At 38.1% G+C, this 19,824-nt stretch overlaps 1 protein-coding gene across 2 annotated transcripts in view; it reads left to right on the top strand.

The window, feature by feature from the left end:
* The window catches only part of MED14 (mediator complex subunit 14), a 71,970-nt gene that overhangs the window by 6,203 nt on the left and 45,943 nt on the right, over positions 1 to 19,824 (top strand). For both annotated transcript variants that reach the window (XM_080831169.1, XM_080831168.1), the window contains exons 3-10: positions 1,641 to 1,746; positions 7,674 to 7,847; positions 8,646 to 8,775; positions 9,238 to 9,366; positions 9,696 to 9,803; positions 10,351 to 10,483; positions 11,616 to 11,766; positions 12,588 to 12,699. In XM_080831169.1, coding sequence (XP_080687295.1) covers positions 1,641 to 1,746; positions 7,674 to 7,847; positions 8,646 to 8,775; positions 9,238 to 9,366; positions 9,696 to 9,803; positions 10,351 to 10,483; positions 11,616 to 11,766; positions 12,588 to 12,699 — 1,043 coding nt within the window. The remainder of the gene's footprint in view (positions 1 to 1,640; positions 1,747 to 7,673; positions 7,848 to 8,645; positions 8,776 to 9,237; positions 9,367 to 9,695; positions 9,804 to 10,350; positions 10,484 to 11,615; positions 11,767 to 12,587; positions 12,700 to 19,824) is intronic.

Genomic DNA, 19,824 nt, shown 5'->3' with positions numbered 1-19,824 from the left:
ACCAGCTGTCTTTCTGATGGAATTGGATCAAAAAGGTAGAGATGGGAGAGACCATCAAAGCATACCTTTGTTTTAGTTAGGCTGGTCAGTTTTAAAGGAAGGAAATGTAAATCCGGGTTTCTTCTGTCCACTCTGGGGTCGGAAGGGAAGCTGGGCCTTGAAAAACTGACTCATGCTGCTGATCACTGAGATTGCATGGTGTCAAAAAAGTCATGTTACAATAGTTTACAAAGGTGGGTGTTTGCTTTCCAGTACAGGAGATCATTTGGGGAACCAAGTTAATAATATACAGATATGTTTGCTCTAGGAGAAGAGCAGAGAGCTCACGTGCTCTGTAAGTCATTGTTGAGTTGGAGTTTCAGTACTGGGGCTCCCAGCCCCGAGATGGTGCCAGATCTTAATGTACATTTCCTTTTTCCGCTGTGCTCCAATCCTGCCTGTGATGCTCTGCTTGTTTTGTCTGTTAAGATGCTTCATAGACACTGGCAAAGAGTCTTAATTGTATCTGTGCCCTTGCTTCGTCTCTTCGTACTACTAATAATCATATTGATGGTTGGATTTTAAGGAAGCCTTTTCAGGGTTTTTTGTGGGCTACGCACACATGCTCTTGCTAGGACTTAGACTCTGTAGTCCTCAGTCAGGATTATACTTCAACAAAAGCTTTTATTTTGGTGCATTGCCTCATGGCGTTGCTATTGGTGAGATACAGAGATTTGGGTTGGATCTATAGGCCATTGCAACTGTACTGAGATTAATATAGGTCAGAGTCCACTTGGAGGAAGGTTGATGTACTGCTGGGTCTTGTCATCAGGCCTGTGGAATGTTTTTTTCAGTATCTTAAGGTAAATTACAAAAGTGATTTTCAGTTTTATAGCTGACTGGAAATTGAGAGGTCTAGCTAACACACTGACTGACAAAGCTTTTAAGGCTTTACGAGATGATAAAAATACTGATGAGTATTGCCAGAAAAAGCATCGTAGTGCATATAGCACAAAAATAGATATGGACAGACCATCTAAGCTTTTATTTTTAGTGCTCAGCTTACTTTAACTTTGTTTAGATGATTTAATATCTAAATTTGTTGTTGCAATTAGTTTGGTAAAGAGTTGCATAGTTCTTTGATTATTCAGGTATTTAAATCACGCTCTTGTAAGATGGGAAATGGGCCCTTGCTTTTGTAGAAGTGAGACAGTTTCAAGCTTTGGTAAAGATCTGTTTCAGTTCCTTTCTCATACCAAAAAGGTTGCTAATACATAACTCATAGTCTCAATTATGAAATTCCTGACTCTTAATTTGTTCTCCTCTGGGACCTAGTTAACTTATATTGTACATTTGTATCTGTGAATTGGGCATAATTCAGTAAACAACTTTTGTCATGCAAAATTAATTTAAAAAATGTGATTGTGATTTATTGCTAAAACATTTTTTTGGACTTATTACTTGGAAGTTGAAAATAAAAAATGCAGGCAGTATACAAAATGTGACAATAATTCATATTTAGGTAAATACCTTTCTTAGGTGTTTCATTTCATTGTAATGGTTATAAACAAAGATTGATTCATGTTTTAGCCCAGATGAAATAAATTGTGAAATACTCTTTTCAAATATGTTGGTTCATTAAGAAATGTTTTATTTTATAGGAAAATAGAAATAGTGCAGTTTGCTAGCCGGACACGTCAACTCTTTGTTCGACTATTAGCTTTAGTAAAGTGGGCTAATAATGCTGGCAAGGTGGAAAAATGTGCGGTGAGTTAAACTTTTCATTTTATATAAAGTAACTTTTTGGAATGTTAACTTTTTATAGACTATAGCTTCTAATTTTAGCTTTAATTTATATCTGTTGTATATCTGTTGTATATCTGTTATATCTAATTGTAGCTATAGTTTATATCTGTTGATTTCTTTCAAGAAAGAGTCCTTAAGTGGGTAATCCTATTTCTGTACAAAAATGTGTAGGGAAGCCTGGGTGGCTCAGTTAGGTAAGCATATGCCTTCAGCTCAGGTCATGATCCTCAGGTCCTGGAATCAAGCCCCACATAGAGCTCCCTGCTCAGTGGGGAGCCTGCTTCTCCCTCTCCCCATCCCACCCCCTGCTGGTGCTTTCTTGCTCTCTTTCTCTCTCAAATAAATAAATGAAATCTTTTAAAAAATGTGTAATATATTTCTGTGGAAACTTAGTATTTGATCACCTAAGCAGGAAAAAAGAGTTGGTTGTATCTGGAGATATCATTATTCTAGAAGACATTAAATATGAGACTCAAACTATAGGGGGGAAAGAGCTTTACATTCGTATGCTTCCTTAGAGTAAGCAAAGTATTTCCTTGAATTTTACCTGTTGATTCTTCAAAATCCTCTGAGTATGGCAGAGTTGGTATTTTCTTCTTGTTTTACAGATGTGGGAGTAAGGTACTTAGGAGCTAAATGTCTTCTTCAAGGTCACGGATCTGGTAACAGCATTTATGTGTTTGTTATTCATCTATTGATTCTCCAAACCTTTTAGTGAGCACAGGGCATAGGGTATGGCAGATGAGATTTATTTTTTTTTAAAGATTTATTTATTTATTTATTTGACAGAGATCACAAGTAGGCAGAGAGGCAGGCAGAGATAGAGGGGGGAAGCAGGCTCCCCACTGAGCAGACAGCCCGATGCAGGGCTCGATCCCAGGACCCCGGGATCATGACCTGAGCCAAAGGCAGAGGCTTTAACCCACTGAGCCACCCAGGGGCCCCAGCAGATCAGATTTAACTAAGGTCCAGCCCCTGCCCTCAAGGAGGTCGTAGTCTTTGTCTGTTAAGTCACCCTTGAATTCAAAGGAGTGACATGTAATGAAGTGTACCAAAGATGCTAAAATCTGCCACCCCCCCCCCACAAAAAGAAAAGAAACCCAAGTTAGGAGCTCATAACTTGGGGAGGATGGCACAGTGTTAACAAACAAGACACATGATTACTCCCTTCTTTTTTACTTCAGTCACTTCCCATGAGGAGAAGGAAAGAGAGTAGAGTGCCCTTTCATAGTGGAAAGGGTAGAGTAATTATCATAAAATGAATAAAGTCCTAAAATAATGAGAGCATTTATTCACTTTAATTGAGGTCAGCTTTACAAGGCCAAGTAACCTTCTAACCATTGTCAGTTATATTTGGAAAGTGGGTAGATTCTCTGAGCTTGATATTGATGCTCATATTTTTTTCCCATTCAGTTATGTAATAACATTAAAATGTTTTATCAGTTTTTGTCAGTGAAGGCAGAAAAACAGCTTTACATTGGTTAGATTTTATTTGAGTCCTTTTCAAATTTCTCTTAAAGTTTACTGGACTTCCTGGATAAATTAAAATGAGCAGCCACCTGGTCAGTATGGAGGTACTATAATAAATTTCTTTTTAGCACCCTGACAAGCTAAGTTGAAAATATTTTTATAGTACTTTCTTTCAGGATTTGCTTTCAGGGTTTGCCTCTTCCATAAAATCCCACTTCAGAAAGGAATCTAGGACACAGTTGTGTTTCTGCACATGATTTCCTAACCTCTACCCTCCATTGTAGCCACTGCTTTCACTGTCCTCGGTTCTACTGGGTTCCTCATTGTTAGACACAGAGCCTATGTGAAATTTGCTAAAGTGAAAGGAGAAAAGGGGCTGTGAAAAAGTTGAGAATTGTAAATTCTAGAATAAAATTTTTTTTAAGTTAAAAATAAATCCCAGTTTTCATTGAAGTTGATACTCAATTGGAGCTCTACCAACCAAGCTAGTGACAAGACTGGAAGAATTCTACCAAGGTACATTCTAGCCACATACCTTTTGTCCATAGGAGTAGGCTGTCATCCTTCTGAAATATAATCTCAATCACAGGTTAGAGGGAAAATATTTTATACCCCATATATTGTTTTTCTCATGGGGGAAAATGTTCTTTGATTCATCTGTTGTCGGTATGATAAGGAAATTAAAGTTTGTATTTAGAAGGTCTTTTGTCTACTGTAAAGCATCATTCGAAGAATAGTTTGATTATAAATGTTAATAAACAGACTTATGCCAAACTTATCAGAAAGTTTTATAATTCATTGTTCTGGAAATTTGGACACCAAATGTAGTAAATCTATTTTGGCTGAAATGAAGAAGCATGGTATAATATTTGTGAAAAGCCTAGGGTTTCTTTTCAATAATTACTTAACTTGGGGTAATCTTTTGTTAAAGATGTTCAAACTTGTAATGAAAAGTTAGGAATCACTGAAGTATATAAAATCCAAGTATTCAATTTTTCAAACCTGGTGTTAAATCCCTACTTATATCATGAGCATTTCCGTTACTTGTTTAATACTGCTGGGTTGTGCTTCAGTAACATAATGTCAAGGAAAATCCAAGACTTGCTTTTGATACTGAGCTGTATTGTTTTTTGAATTGGCTGTTCAAACAAGTCACATTCTGAATAAAGTCTCATACTGAACTTATATAAACTTTTGGTATTTTTGTTTTGTGAATGTAGATGCTGCAGATGTGTTTGTTAGGGATAAGGTCCATCAACTGGAGAATTAGAGGATTATTCATGTTTTGACTCTTCTGTTCTCAACCTAGTACCATTTGAGGTTCTTAATAGGTAATGATTTTTAGCCATGCCGGACATATTAAGTGTGTAACAATGTATAAATACACAGTTTATAACTCTAACAGTAGAACAGTCCATGTTTTATTTAAGAAAAAGAAAATATCTCATCTTCCTGGAGCTCTTTTAAAAACAGCTTTATTGAGCTATAATTCATAGACCATACAATCCACCCATTTAAAGTATACAGTGGTTTTTAGTATATTCAGATATGTGCAACCATCAGTCAATTTTAGAACATTGTTATTATCATCTCAGAAAGAAAATATGTAGCCTTTTGCTGTCACCTCCAAGTGTCCCCCCCAGCCCTAAGCAAGCACTAATCTGCTGTCAATAGATTTGCCTATTCTGCACATGTCATATAAGTGGAATTGTAGTATGGGGATGGGGGCTTTTGTAACTGGCTTATTTCACTTAGCATCTAACATTTTCAAGGTTCATTCATGTTGTAGCATGTAGTAGTACTTTGTTTCTTTTTATAGTTGAATTGTATGGATCTACTGTATTTTGTTTATCATCAGTTTCTGAACGTTTAGGTTGCTTCTAGTTTTTGGCTGTTACGAATAATGTTACTGTAAACATTCATGTAAAAGTTTCTGCATAGACATATGTTTTTATTTCTCTTGGGTATATGTCTAGGAATGGAATGGTTGGGTTATATGGTGACTGTATTTAAGTCACTTGAGGAACTGCCAGACTGTCTTCCAAAATGGCTGTCCCATTTTACATTCCCACCATCAATGTATGAGCATTCCAGTTTTTCCATGCTGATACTTGTTATTGTCTGACATTTTGATGCTAGCCATCCTGTTAGGTGTGAAGGTGGTATCTCATTGTGGATTTGATTTGCATTTCTCTACGGACAAGTGATGTTGAATATGTTTTCTGTGCTTTTGGGCATTTATGTAGTTTTCTTAAGAGAAATATCTATAAAGTGCTCAGTTAAATTTGAAAAGAGAATATTAACCATATAAACAGCTGGCATGTGAGTGGTAAAAAAAAAAAAAAAATGATGATCACTAGGGACCTGTATAGTTTTGTTAAAAAGTTACTCAAAACTAAAATTTTATGTTTATTCATTAGATTTCTGAGTCAGAGATAGTATATTTTTCATTAATTACCTATATTTAAGGTGAAACAATGTGGTCTAGATGAACTATAGAACCCCACTAGGGTTGATGCTTATCTTCCCAGAGGGAAGTCTTTGGTATTCTTTGGCCTTGGCTATGATCTGATAAGCATTTTTAACAGCGTCCTGGATTGGAGATTTGGGATGATCTAAATCAGTAAAAACCAGCTCAGAAGTTGAGAGAAGTAAGGGTTCAGTCTGTTCAACATCTGACTCTTGATTTCGGCTCAGGGTGGGTAATGATTTCAGGGTTGGGGAATGGAGCCCACATCAGGCTCCATACTCCATGTGAGGTCTGGTAGAGATTCTCTCTCTTTTCCTTTGCCCCTCCTACTTGTCCTCTCTCTCTCTCCAAAATAAATAAATCTTAAAAAAAAAAAAAAGTTGCGAGAAGTAGGATCCAAATGGTTTTAATATGTTAGAATCAGACAGATTACAGTCCTCCTTCAGTTTCGGGATGGAAAAAGGACCCCCCTTGGTAGATTCATGTACAGAATATCAAGGCCTTTTAGTGGAGTCCCAGCTTGCTGTGTGTTAGCACTGTCATTGCTGCTAATAAGTTAATGGTGGCATTGATAGAAATCCATTTTAGTAGTCATGCAAGGTAGCACCTCTGGGCAATCTAAAAGAAGAAACATTTTTTTGGTTCTGGTTTCTCTGATTGTTGGCTTTCTTGGGCAGGTGGCTAAGTCTCAATTTTCTCATCTCTAAGGTGATAGTAATTATCTAGCTTTATCTATTTCCTAGAGTTGTGAAGATCACATAATAAAAATGAGTATGGAAATACTGAGAAAATGTAGGGCATTTTGTGCTGGTATTGTGGGTGTGATATGGTATTAATTCTGGATACCATGTTTTAAGTTGACCACTGATAAATTGGAGCATTTCCAAGGCAGCAGAACAAGGGTGGTGAACCGGAAATTTGGAGATAACAGACTAAATGAAGTGACTTGGGATGTTTTAGCTTGGAGATGGGGTGGGCTTCCGATGTTTGAAGGACATGAGAGACATTACTGCTCTAGAATAGAAGATAAACATTTCAAGGAAGTAGTTTTCAGCTCCGCGAGAGCTCGGCTAGTTCAGGTACCCTTATGAAATGCAGTAGAGAACTGATGGAAAGGATTTCTATTTGGGGCATGAAGTTGGCCTAGATATCATACAACAGGCAACATTTATGGAGTATTTTATGTGTTCTGGTTAGTGTTCTGAAGGTTTTATAATGTATTAGCTCTTTTGAAAAAAAAAAAAGATTGATTTATGTATTTGAGAGAGCAAGCATTCAAGTAGGGGGAGGAGCAGAGGGAGAGAATCTCAAGATTCCCTGCTGAGGGCAGAGCCCAGTGTGGGGCTCTATCCTCTGACCCAGGAGATCATGATCTGAGCCAAAACCAAGAGCTGGACGCTTTAAGTGACTGAGCCACCCACGCAACCCTATATGCATTAGTTCTTAATCCTCAGAACAACCTTATGAGGGTGGAAATCATTATCTTCATTTGACAGTTGAAAAAACTGAGGCCCAGAAAGGTTAAGTGACTTGCCTAAGGTTATAGGGATAGTAAGTTGCAAAGTTAAAGAGACTAAGTCAGTGTGGATCCAGGAGTCCATCTTTTAACTACTTTGTTACCGGCCAACTCTAGAAGTCTATGAAAGTAAAGAGCCTTTTATTCTATTTATTTTTCCTAACTTCTGGTATGTATGTGTAATGTTAAGGATGGGGAAACAAATTGGAAAACCTTTTACTTAAAGTGATAGGAAGTTATTGTTTTTAGTGCCAAATACAAATGTATAAAATATTTCTTCACATCACTGGAAAATTTCTTGAAGAAATATTTCAAAATGTGGAAAACTGTATTAATTTCCTCAAAGTTTACTTTGGAATGAATAAATGATATTTGAAGTGCAAAGCAGCTTGTTCTCAATGAAGCTTAATACATTTACCCTTCGCTTTAAAGATGATTTCAAGCTTTTTGGATCAGCAAGCCATTCTGTTTGTGGATACTGCTGATCGCCTGGCCTCGTTAGCTAGAGATGCCCTAGTCCATGCACGCCTGCCTAGCTTTGCCATTCCGTATGCAATTGATGTACTGACTACTGGGTCTTACCCACGACTGCCCACCTGCATTAGGGTAAGTGCATTGCTCACCATTCCTGTTCTTAAAAGTTGAAGGTTTTTGAATCAGGAAAAAGAAGTTAAAGGTTTTGGTGATGAAGTCTCCTCTGTTATTAAGGAGCCCAACAAAACAGCTATTACCTATTTTTAAAACAATTATTTCATGTAATTCACTTTTTTCTGTATAACTAAAATTGTGGTTTTTTGAAATAAATTGAGGCCAGAATATGAATAACTATCAAAATAGATGACTAGTCTGTGTGTGTGTGAGGTTAAGCATGTGCACATTAACTTAGATCTATTTCAGATGTGAAAACACTACATGCTAGTTGCTTTTTGGAAGGTTTTTTTTTTTTAGATCTATTTCAGATGTGAAAACACTACATGCTAGTTGCTTTTTGGAAGGTTTTTTTTTTTTAGATCTATTTCAGATGTGAAAACACTACATGCTAGTTGCTTTTTGGAAGGTTTTTTTTTTTTTAAGTACTATTGTGGTAGTTGTTTACTGACTTGGTGCTATTGTATTTTATACTTTTAAGAAGTGGTGGAAGTCATCTAGTGACATGAACTTGGTCTTGTAAATAGAGCATGAAGAAGATCGTGTTGTATTACCATCTTAGCTGGGTGACTGGTGGAATCATTGGCATTCTAAAGCGTGATAGTAATGGTCATGTCAGTATTACTGGATGTAAATTGCAGAAATGAGTTTTGAGATTCTCTTGGACAAAGTACAAAAATACTATGTTAAGACAGGCACAGGTAAAAATTGTGTCTCTTTGTACATTATTTTCAAATCACTTAATGTTTTTCGTAGGATAAAATTATTCCTCCAGACCCAATTACCAAAATTGAGAAACAAGCTACACTTCACCAGCTCAATCAGATTCTTAGACATCGGCTTGTGACCACAGATCTTCCTCCTCAGTTAGCAAATCTTACAGTTGGTATGTACCTGAATTTTTGTTTTTTGTTTTTTTGTTTTTTTTTTAAGAATTAACTTATTAGAATTTTTTTAAACAGCTTTTGGGATTTCATTCAAAGAAATACTATTTTGAATTTTTGGCCTGCAATTCAGGTAGTGTTCAGATATGTGACTTGTCAACCCGATCATTTCTCTTTAGTACCTGGGGATAAAATACTGGTATGTGAAGCAGGGAGATCATGTGGGACTGTGGGACCAGAGAAGAGAAGCCCCAGAGTTACTCCTCAAGAGAAAATTGTTAGTTGGTGTTAGAAGTGTTAACTGTCTTTGGCTATTGCTTATGCAGGAACTACCTAATTTTTTGGACACTTATGAAAGAACTTGCAAGCTAATTAAAATTTCTTTAAAGTTAGACTGAACGTTCTAGGTTAGCAGGAAGCTGCTTATTTTCTAGCAAGTAGTCATCTTTTTCTTCTTCTAAAAGCAAATGGCCGGGTGAAGTTTCGAGTTGAGGGAGAATTTGAAGCCACTTTGACCGTGATGGGAGATGATCCAGATGTTCCATGGCGTCTTCTCAAGCTAGAAATTCTAGTTGAGGATAAGGAAACAGGAGGTAAATCATAAACACTGACTTTAATCATAAATATTAATTCAGATGTTTGGTGTTTTTATATTACTGAAACATTCTTACAGAATGATAAGTTTAGCAGTTTATCCTGTCATTTGAAGCAGGTATTAGGATAATCATACCTACCTACTGATCCGTAGAGGCTTTAGTGTTTCTCAAGTATAATGTTCTCTGGTTTCGATAGATAACTTCAGTTCTTTTTTTCTTTCTTTCTTTTTTTAATTTAGTGTTAGTTTACTCTTCCTTAGTTGGTACTATAATATGATCTGTACACTTTTCTGATTAACCACCTTCTTTTCTCCTGCCAATGGAAGATGGGCGAGCCTTGGTTCATAGTATGCAAATCAACTTTATCCATCAGCTGGTGCAGTCTAGACTCTTTGCTGATGAAAAACCTCTTCAGGACATGTATAACTGCCTACGTATCCTTTTGAAATTTGAGACATATATTTGTAAGGAATTCGTGTGTCTCTCTCTTCCACATATTTCCATTTGCCCCCCCATCCTGAACTGTAGCAGATTAAACTCCCCCCCCCTCCTTTTTGGGGGTAGAAACAGGGCTGGGGAACAGGTCAGTGTGAAGAATAATTATACATCTGTAATAAACTAGATTTTAAATTTTACTGTTCACTTTGCAGGTAAAAACAAAAATGAATTAGAAATAGTACTGCCTGGAGGAGAAAAATAGTGCTATTTGGTCTACTCATATTTTCTAAACTGTGATGAATTAGTGGGCAATCTGGACCTTACAGTTCGTTTATATTGGTTCAAAATTAAATATAGAAGTTCTTGCTAAAATTGTGCCACAAATTATAACACTTTTTAGTATATGTCATTGGAGAAATGTAATTCCAGAAATTTCTTTCATAGCCAGCTTTTGGGGAAATAGAGCTTTCATTAAGTAAAGTTTGCTTGTGCTTCATTGGCTGTTATAGTGATTTATTAAGTTTGCTTAACGAGACCCATCAGATTCTTTCTGCTTATCGCTTCAGTTAGAAGTGCTACATTCCCAAACTCTAATGTTAATCCGAGAGCGGTGGGGAGACCTTGTGCAGGTGGAAAGGTACCATGCTGGAAAGTGCCTCTCCCTCTCAGTTTGGAAGTAAGTGAAGTTGATTTTGGTGAGTTCATCCTATGACTGTTAAAACTCTCTTTCTTTTTTTCTGTCGTGCATCTGATTTACTTTATACCAACAGCTGTGTACCTTCCAGCAAAATGATTTTATATAGTAAGGTCCCTGGTATCATATAAACCACATAGGACATCTATAAATGATACCTTTCTTAGAATGTGGCATGTTTTATACACGTAGACCTCTATTTGTACTAAGACTTGTTGGTCTTAAAAAGTTAGATTACTCTGGGCTCATACCAGATTGCTTGAAAGACCATTATAATTGGTGGGTATGTTTTTAAAACATGCTTGCTTATCAACAGTTTTGCATTTTGAATTGTGCCTTTTAAAATCTTTTTTGGGGAGGGTTTTGGGGAAAATCAGTATCAGGCTGTTTGCAGTCCTCAATTCCCTGGAACTTTGCTTGATTCCCATTTTCTATAAAGGAATCAGATTAATAGACACCTCTTAGAACATACGTTGTTTTGTTTTGGGATTTGTGTGTGTGTGTGTGCATGTGTTTTGTTTTTAAATTGTGTTTTTTAAAATTTTTTTATTTTTATTTTTATTATTTATTTATTTTTAATTAAAAAAATTTTTTTATAAACATATAATGTATTTTTATCCCCAGGGGTACAGATCTGTGAATCGCCAGGTTCTAAATTGTGTGTGTGGTTTTTTTTTTAAAGAACATAAGTATTGTGTTGGATTAAAGAATAGCTGTCTTCTCAATATTAATTTATTCCCTCCACAAACATTGAGAGCCTCTCATGTTCTAGGCTCTGGCTGAGGTGCACAATAGATAGTTTCTGTTTTATTCCAAAAGTTAACAGGCTGTGTTGGAAAAAAATTTTATTCATGTTTTTTTTCCTTGGGATGCCTGGGTGGCACTGTCAATTGAGTATCCAACTCTTGGTTTTGGCCCAGGTCGTAATTTCAGTGTCATGAGGTCAAGCCCCATGTTGAGCTCAGCATTCAGTGCGGAGTCTGCTTGGGATTCATTCTCCCTCTCCTTCTGTTCTCCTGCCTGTGTGTGCTCTCTGTCTCTCTGTCTCTGTCTCTCTCTCTCAAATAAATAAATCTTTAAAAACAAGAAACTGTTTCTTTTTTTTTCTCTTTAGTCAACAGGTTCTTGGGAAAAAAACAGGGACGGCATCTGTTCACAAAGTTACAATTAAAATCGATGAAAATGATGTGTCTAAGCCTTTACAGATTTTTCATGATCCTCCTTTGCCAGCTTCTGATTCCAAATTAGTAGAAAGGGCCATGAAGGTAAAAGATCGCAATATATTTTAATATTATTTTGATTAAATGAGTATATGTAACTTAATATTTATACTTAAACTTCTAACACAAATTCTTTAAAATACCCAGTTTGTTTCTAAAACCCTTTATGAAATTTGTTTTAAACAAATGTTATGCTTTTGCATTTTTTAATAACTAATGTCATATGTGTAATTTTTAAAATGTTCTTTCAAATTTTTTAACTTAGGTCAGATCACCATTTTATTCTGAAGTGCTGCCATTGATAACATTGAATGTTAACATTGAATTGCTGCCATTGATAACATTGAATGTTAACATTGAATGTTAACATTGGGAATGTTAACACTGAATGATAACATTGAAGTGCTGTCCACTGATAACCAACACATAATACTATCTTGATACATACTTTCTAAAATGTTAACTGTGGTCTTTAAGCTACCAGTACATATACTATGTATTTCTTTTTAACTTTGAGCTTGCTTTCTTTTACTGGTTAAAAAATCAGTATGATTCAGGGCTCCTGGGTGGCTCAGTTGTTAGGCGTCTGCCTTCAGCTGGGGTCGTGATCCCAGGGCCCTGGGATCAAGCCCCGCACTGGGCTCCCTGCTCACTGGGAAGCCTGCTTCTCCCTCTCCCACTCCCCTGCTTATATTCCCTCTCCTGTCTCTCTCTCTCTCTGTGTCAAATAAATAAATAAAATCTTTAAAAACAAAATCAGTGTGATTCTAAAAGGAACTATCTTAAAACACAATTATCTGCTCTCAGGCTTATAAAGTCAATATTTTTACATTGCACATATGATTCTGTTGTTCTTGTTTATGCAGATTGATCACTTATCAATAGAAAAGCTCCTGATTGACAGTGTCCATGCACGAGCTCATCAGAAGCTCCAGGAACTGAAGGCCATTCTGCGAGGCTTCAATGCCAATGAAAACTGTAGGTTCTTTTAAACTGGTGTTTCTGCCTTTCTTTTGTTTATGTTAGTATCCACTTTCATGAAGCATCTTTCTTAATCTGACTTTTTTCCCTGATTTTGTGAATGTTGGGCATTTCTGCATTTTAACTTGTGATCTACCAAGCTTGTCCTAATTTTTCTCTTAATTTCTTCTTATTTAGCTTGGCCTTATTTCTGAAATGTATGCATAATTGAACCTCCTTAAAGCTTTTTTCCTATTGAAATGGAAGTTATTTTAACATCTTACTATGAATCTTATTTCTTGTAGGTCTTCTAAGAATAAGGCAGCTTTGCAGATACTTACAATGTTATTTTTAAAATATGGCTCTTTGAGAGAAGCAGAATTTATCCCTGGTCTTTTTAAAGACTTTTTTTTTTAAGTTATTAATACATTAGCAGGATTCAGATAAGAAATATATATATATATACACACACGTAATGCAAAATCTTCTGGTGTACTTACTTAGTAAGTATGTTTAGAGCTTTGGGGGGCAGTCATTTAGAAAGCCAGTGCTTTCATTCTAGAAATAGGTTCATAGTATCATAATGAGCATATTCACTATCCCTACCCCAGTTGTTTTTGGTTGTGATTACCTTGTGCCCACAGTGAACAGCCTTTAATTTAGTGAGCTGGTGTAGAGGAAATGCCATAAATATATGTCTTTAATGGTTCTGGTGGCAAAGGTACTGCCTTTCATCATCACAGAGCCAGCTCAGTCCATTATACTTAAAAAAGTAGCTTCTTTGGTACCACTTGGCTGAGTTAGGTAAAAATACTGCCTGAAGGAAAGACAGTCAGGAAAATAAACTTGTATTTAGAATACAATAGTCATTTCCAAAAAAGCTAAAGAAAAGAGGTGTAAAAGAGGGTCTGAAACAAACTAAAGAATAAGGGGAAGGGCAGCTTAACTTAACAAAACTCCAAGTGTTGGCCTTAGATCTTGTGTGAGGGGGCATGCTCACTAACCCCATTGGGGCTTAACAGTAGAGTTATTGGGTTTTGGTAATTTTAATTGTAAGATGCTGTGGAAGTCCTCATGCCCCACCCACCCCCATTTTAATCCCTCGAGCAAGGATGTTCAATATAAACCTAAAGGTTTTGATTGGAAACTATAATCAAAACTTTCTTTGGGGTTAGAAAGCACACATCCCCCCCCCCATTTTCTTCCTTTTTTATGAGTTTTGAGATCAAATTCATATACAGTTCACTCATTCAGTGGTTTTTAATATACTCAAGAGTTGTACAGCTAACTCCACAATCCAATTTTAGAACATCTTAATAATCCTCCAAAGAAACTCTGTAGGGGCACCTGGGTGGCTCAGTTGGTTGAGCGGCTGCCTTCGGCTTGGGTCGTGATCCCAGCATCCTGGGATCGAGTCCCATATCGGGCTCCTTGCTCGGCAGGGAGCCTGCTTCTCCCTCTGCCTCTGCCTGCCACTCTGTCTGCCTGTGCTCACTCTCTCGCTCTCTCTCTCTCTCTCTCTCTCTCACAAAGAAATTCTGTATCCATTAGCAGTCACTCTCCTGTTCACCCCTCCCTTCAGCCGCTGGCAGCCACTAATTTACTTTCTGTCTCTTTAGGATTGCCTGTTCTGGACATTTCAGATAAATGAAGTCATATAATGTGTGGTCTTCTGTATATTGTTAGCATAATGTTTTTAAGGTTTGTGCATGGTTAAAGCATGCTTCAGTGCTTCATCTTTTTGTCCAATAATCCATTGTACAGATACACCACACTGTGCTTCTCCATTCGTCATTTATGGGGTTGCATCTCACGTAGGTTTTGGATGTTGTTGTGCTTGGTGTGGTCCAGAGCCAACAGTCAAGAAAGAATTCTTGAGACATCTCTGGTGCAGAATAACCTGGTAGGGGCCCTTCCCTTTGGAGTTAAATCCCCTGCTGTATTAGCCTTCCAATTCTTTAAATAAACCCTGCCTCCAGGATTTGTATGGGGTGGGTTGCTAGTGACTGTCAGATCAGGTTTAGATAAAAATATTCATTTAGAGATTTATGAATTAACCCAGCCTCAAGTGAATAATTTAACAAAGCAGATATATTCTCCATCTATTGATAGGTTTGCAGTGAGAAAAGGTTTTTCATATAGTAACTCAAAAGGACTTAACCCTATTGGTTGTTTTGGGGCAATCCTCATTTGGAGAAGCCCTGCTATTAAAAGAGTAATCCAGTTTTCTTGAGTCTCAATGCTTAAAATCCAGTATCTACAAAGATATGTTATTGAAATATTTTCATTTTTAATCAGAGATAGCCAAATCGGGAATAATTTGTTTATAAAACAAGTCCGGTTTTAACAAACTTATTTGTGACTTATTTATGACTTACATAAGCTCAGCAAGAATAGTGAGTGATCATAGAGATCTTTTACAATTGCTTTGCTGGAATTTTTTATAAGGAATCTCTAGGTTTAACTTTTAGTAGCCTCTCTAGGCCAGAAGCCAAGCCAAGTGGTTGCCAGACATGCCTGCCACACCTGTAGTTGGGCAAATTCATCTTCTTGAGATCCCCAAAATATCTGCACCTGCAGGAAGTGATATTCTTTATGCATCTGGTATGGCTGCTGGGAACTCTGTAAGGAAGGTATCAGGCTCACAGTTCCAGGGGGCTCTATGGGCTCCATGCTTCATAAAGTCAACCTTAGTTCCTTAAAGCTGTCTGGTCATATCTGAGTCTATGCGTGTCTCTCCCAAATAACGACAATCCAGTCAAAGCCTTGGTAAAATAACCAATGTTTCCACTGGTGTCCTGTTATAAGGAGAAGAGATTCTTATTGAACTTACGCAGATAACTGTAATTGCCAAGGAAGAGAGAATACTTTCGGAGACCTTTTGAGTTCCAGAGGGTTCAGGTAGAGAGAAAAGTTAAAGGCTTCTGTTTATTCAGAGGAATATTTTATCTTATTTTTCATATCATAAACATCACAAGAGAAAGTTTACTTAGTCTAGAAGTACAACTACTAGAGAACAAGCAAAGTTTTAAAGAAGAATCGTAAACTATAATCATCCTCAGTTTAGTTAGTTCTGGAAATTCTTAACCATGTCAGTTTTTATGATCTTAAAGATTTAAAAAAACCTGTATTTGTCAAAAGCCCTTTTTATGAATCTCCTTGAAGATGAAACACATTTTGCAAGAGAATAAGAACAATAACTATAAATTTAAAAAGACTCAAAATGGACATAGTTAAGGTTTGATGAGAGGTTACAACATAGCTGGCAAGGAAATCTGGTTATTTCTGTGACACATACTAGTTCAGTAATCAGAATATTAAGTAATGACCTTATACCAGAACATACTAAAACTTTAGAACTGCATATCATCTCTAGAATGGTTATAGCATTTACCCAAGTGTAACCTAAGGCCTATTATTTAACAGTGCTTCCAGAATAACTTAACATGCCAAATAAAAAGGTCTAATGAGTCAAAGAGACTTTATTTCCTATTTAAATGTTGGGAAGTTTGTTTAAAAAAAACCTCAAAAGTGGGGTGCCTGGGTGGCTCATTCGGTTAAGCGTCTGTCTTTGCCTCAGGTCATGATCACAGGGTCCTGGGATGAGCCCAGCATCAGGGCTCCCTGCTCAGCAGGGAGTCTGCGTCTCTCTCTGCTCCTCTCCCCTGCTCGTGCTCCCTCTGTCTCTCAAATAAATAAAATATTTAAAGAAAAAGTCCCAGGCACCTGGTAGCTCAGTTGGTTAAGCATCTGCCTTTGGCTCAGGTCATGATTTTAGGGTCCTGGGATCAAATCCCACATCAGGCTCCCTGCTCCATGGGAAACCTGCTTCTCCCACTCCCCCTGCTTGTATTCCCTCTCTCACTGTCTTTCTCTCTGTCGAATAAATAAAATCTTTAAAAAAAAATACAAAAGGAAAAAAAAATCCCTTCATTTTAATCTTAGTCTACCCTGACCATCTGTAAAATTCTTTTCCAAAGATATCCCTACAACAAACCTTCTGCAACTTTTTCATTCAGAGTTACTTCCCTTAGTTGCATCAGTCTTAATTGCATTTAGCAGAATTTTAACTCTTAGAAACCTTAGTCTCCAGTGAAAGCTAAGTAGTAACAAATTGTGAACTGTTAAAACAAAACTCTTTAGATGGCAAATTCAGGAATCAGTTAAGCACAAAGCATGTTTACTGACAGACCCAAATATCCCTAGTTTCTCTGTACTAAGAAGTCAAAACACAAACTGACATCCAGTAATCAGTGCTTTAGCACTTTATCCTATTTGGAAAAGATCTAGATGTCCAGTGAATTCAGTCCCACTTACCCAAGCAAAACTTTAAAGTTTCAGGTTACCAAAGACTTTGAAAGGTATCTTAACAATTACCCATGAAAGCTGGAGACAATTAACCATTTAAGTCCTCTTTTTTGCTAACAGATTGCAACAGAGATAACAGGGGCTTATTTGACCTTCTGTAAATCTTGGTAGAATATAAGTTTTACCTTTAATGCTGCTAACTTTAACAGGTCTTAAACGAACTTAAGTTTAAATACTGAATAATTGGCTCCTCTTTTAAAAGTCAGTTTGTTCCCCATTGTCCTTTTTTACCTGGGAACTGGTAGGGAAGTTTCAAGTGGGTGGTATTAAGTCCAGGGGATGCTCTTCTTTGCTCCTTGATAGTGAGGGGGAGGAGGAGGAGGAGCCAGTGGTGCAGGAGGACCCGAGGGTGGTACAGAAGCCAGTTATGCAGGCCGCACTCAAGGTGGTACAGAAACAGGAGGAGGGGGAGGCTGAAGAGGCGAGGTGCTGCCAGAAGGCAGAAAAAAGGGTTCCCAATTCTAGAGCTCATCAGCTCCAAGAGAGGCATGAATGCCATGTTTTCCTACCAACAAAAGGAAATAGGCAGTCCATGTTAGGCTACAGAAGACAGGGAATTTCCCTGAAACAAGGGGATTCTCAGCAGCTCCTTGGGAATATTCCTTAAAGTCCCCATCCCAAGGTAGACTAACCAGAGAGAGTTGGTTCCGATTATATCTATATACCTAGGAAATGAGGGAGAAGTCCCTACATAGTGCTAGAGTAACCTGGGTCTGTTAGGAACAGTGAGAGTCAGAGTCCCCTTTGCTAGGAATGGCCCGTGTTTCCTCTAGCAAACCTGGGTTTATTCAGAGGAGGCCTATGTAGATAATTATCATCCAGTATATCAGGAGGGAGTTTACTGGTGTGGTTATGACCAAACACGTTCTGCAAGAGGTCCTTAGGTCCAGGTCCTTATTTAGAGCCCTGAAGGCCTGCATGGACTTAGGGTACTTCCATCTATTTGCTGTTTCTTACAGAAGAGATCTAACTGATAGATCCTACTGAGGTTATGCAGTACCTTTCTTAAATTTTTTAATCCGAATGGTTTCCAGTGAGTTAAAAGGCATCCCAAGGGAGAGTCCTTAGGGACTGAAGAGAGATGGTTCATTATTAAACCCTTCCCCTACCCCCGACTCCCAGGTGGGGTCCCGCACGCAGGTTATATCAGAGGTTCCTGATGTCAAAGCGACACAAGGTATCCCTTGAACGAAATCACTATGATCGCTGCCACCATAAAGGCCCTGTAGGAGGGAGGCCCGCCTTCCCCTCGTTTCCCCATTGCATTCTAGACTACAATGGGTGTCAGCGTATGGACCCAGTTTACCTTGCCATGAAAGCCCCATCATGCTTTGGCTTGCCTTGCAGAAGGAACTACTGTGAGGGCCACACCACACCTTGGCTTGCCTTGCCCTGAAGGCCATGCTGTGCCTTGGCTTGGCTTGGTGCAAAGGTCACCGCTGCACCTTGGCTTGCCTTGCCCCAAAGGCCCCTCAGCGAAGGTCACACTGCACCTAGGCTTGCCTCACCATGAAGGCCGCAAAGAACCTGCCATTTTTAACCCATGGAAAATAGAAGAAAAGTTTTACAAGAGCAAAGTACCCAATTTTATAACTTAAGTAGTTAGAGGATATTGACAAAAAACAATAAAAGTAGAAATCCATTATGATCTAAGCGACATTCCAGCACATGTAGTCTTTACAGCCAACTTCCCTAGGAAACGGTCCCCAGTTGGGTTTTAATTCAATCGGATACTAGTTCCGGCTGGGTCCCAGTGGAGGTCTCATGACCAGAAGTGGCTAGACCAGAGATGCCGGAAGGGATCACATTCGACCAATGAGGAGGAAACCTCACATGTGAGTCTTAAGATTGGTAACCGTGCTTGTCACTTAGGCGGCCCTTCTGTGCCCAAGACAGACAACTTTGTATGAAGGCAAGAATAAAGAGAGGGCGTCAAGTTTCTGGGTCTCATTACCATTCCGGCTGTTGTGCTAACTTGAAACCAAAAGGCAGGCTTTCTCCTCTTTGTAGATTAGCCACGGGCTAGAGGATTGGAGCCTAAGCATTCGACCTGAAAATGTTCCAATAAGACCGTACTTCTTGAAGATTCCCTGAAATGAGGGTAAAGGGAAAGCCAACTTCTCACCAAGTATGCACCAAAGCTCAGAGTCCAGATGAAAAGAGCCAACCCATGTTGGCTCTCCAGATGACATAGTGTTTGGCTGTTGGTCTGTTTGGTGTGATGCAGTCAACGGCTAAGAATTCTTGAGACATCTGTGGTGCAAAATGGTGGTGTTATTAAAGCAGGGAACAGGACTCATGGGCAGAAGGAGCTGCTGCCCCAGGCCTGTGAGGAGCAACTGATGATATACTTTGGGGTGGGGGGAAGTAGAGATAAGGGAAGTTTCAAAAGGATGTTCATATGCTAAAAGAAGACTGGGAAAACCTGAGGCCTTGCTATTGTCAAACCCAGGTTTTTCCCTGTAGCAAGGCTTTAACATTAAGATGATAGTGGCGGGCTTCCTGGAGGAAAGTTCTACTCTGCCTGCCTCAAGTATTTGTCAGTGGGCTGCAGGTTATAAGGACATTTAATTTTATCTACATTTCCTTCTGCCTTTATTTCCCACATCACTTCTACTTTTTTTTTTTCCTATGATGAATAACACTGCTTTGAACATTCTTGTACAGGTTTTTGTGTGGACCTGTTTTCATTTCTCTTGGCCATATATCTAGTAGTGGAAGGACTGGGTCGTATGGTAACTCTATGTTTTACCTTTTTACACATTTAATACCATC

Source organism: Martes martes (genome assembly GCF_963455335.1).
Source record: "Martes martes genome assembly, chromosome: X".
Lineage (NCBI taxonomy): Eukaryota > Metazoa > Chordata > Mammalia > Carnivora > Mustelidae > Martes > Martes martes.
The sequence above is the reverse complement of the archived record's forward strand: the minus strand, read 5'-3'. Positions and strand labels throughout refer to the sequence as shown.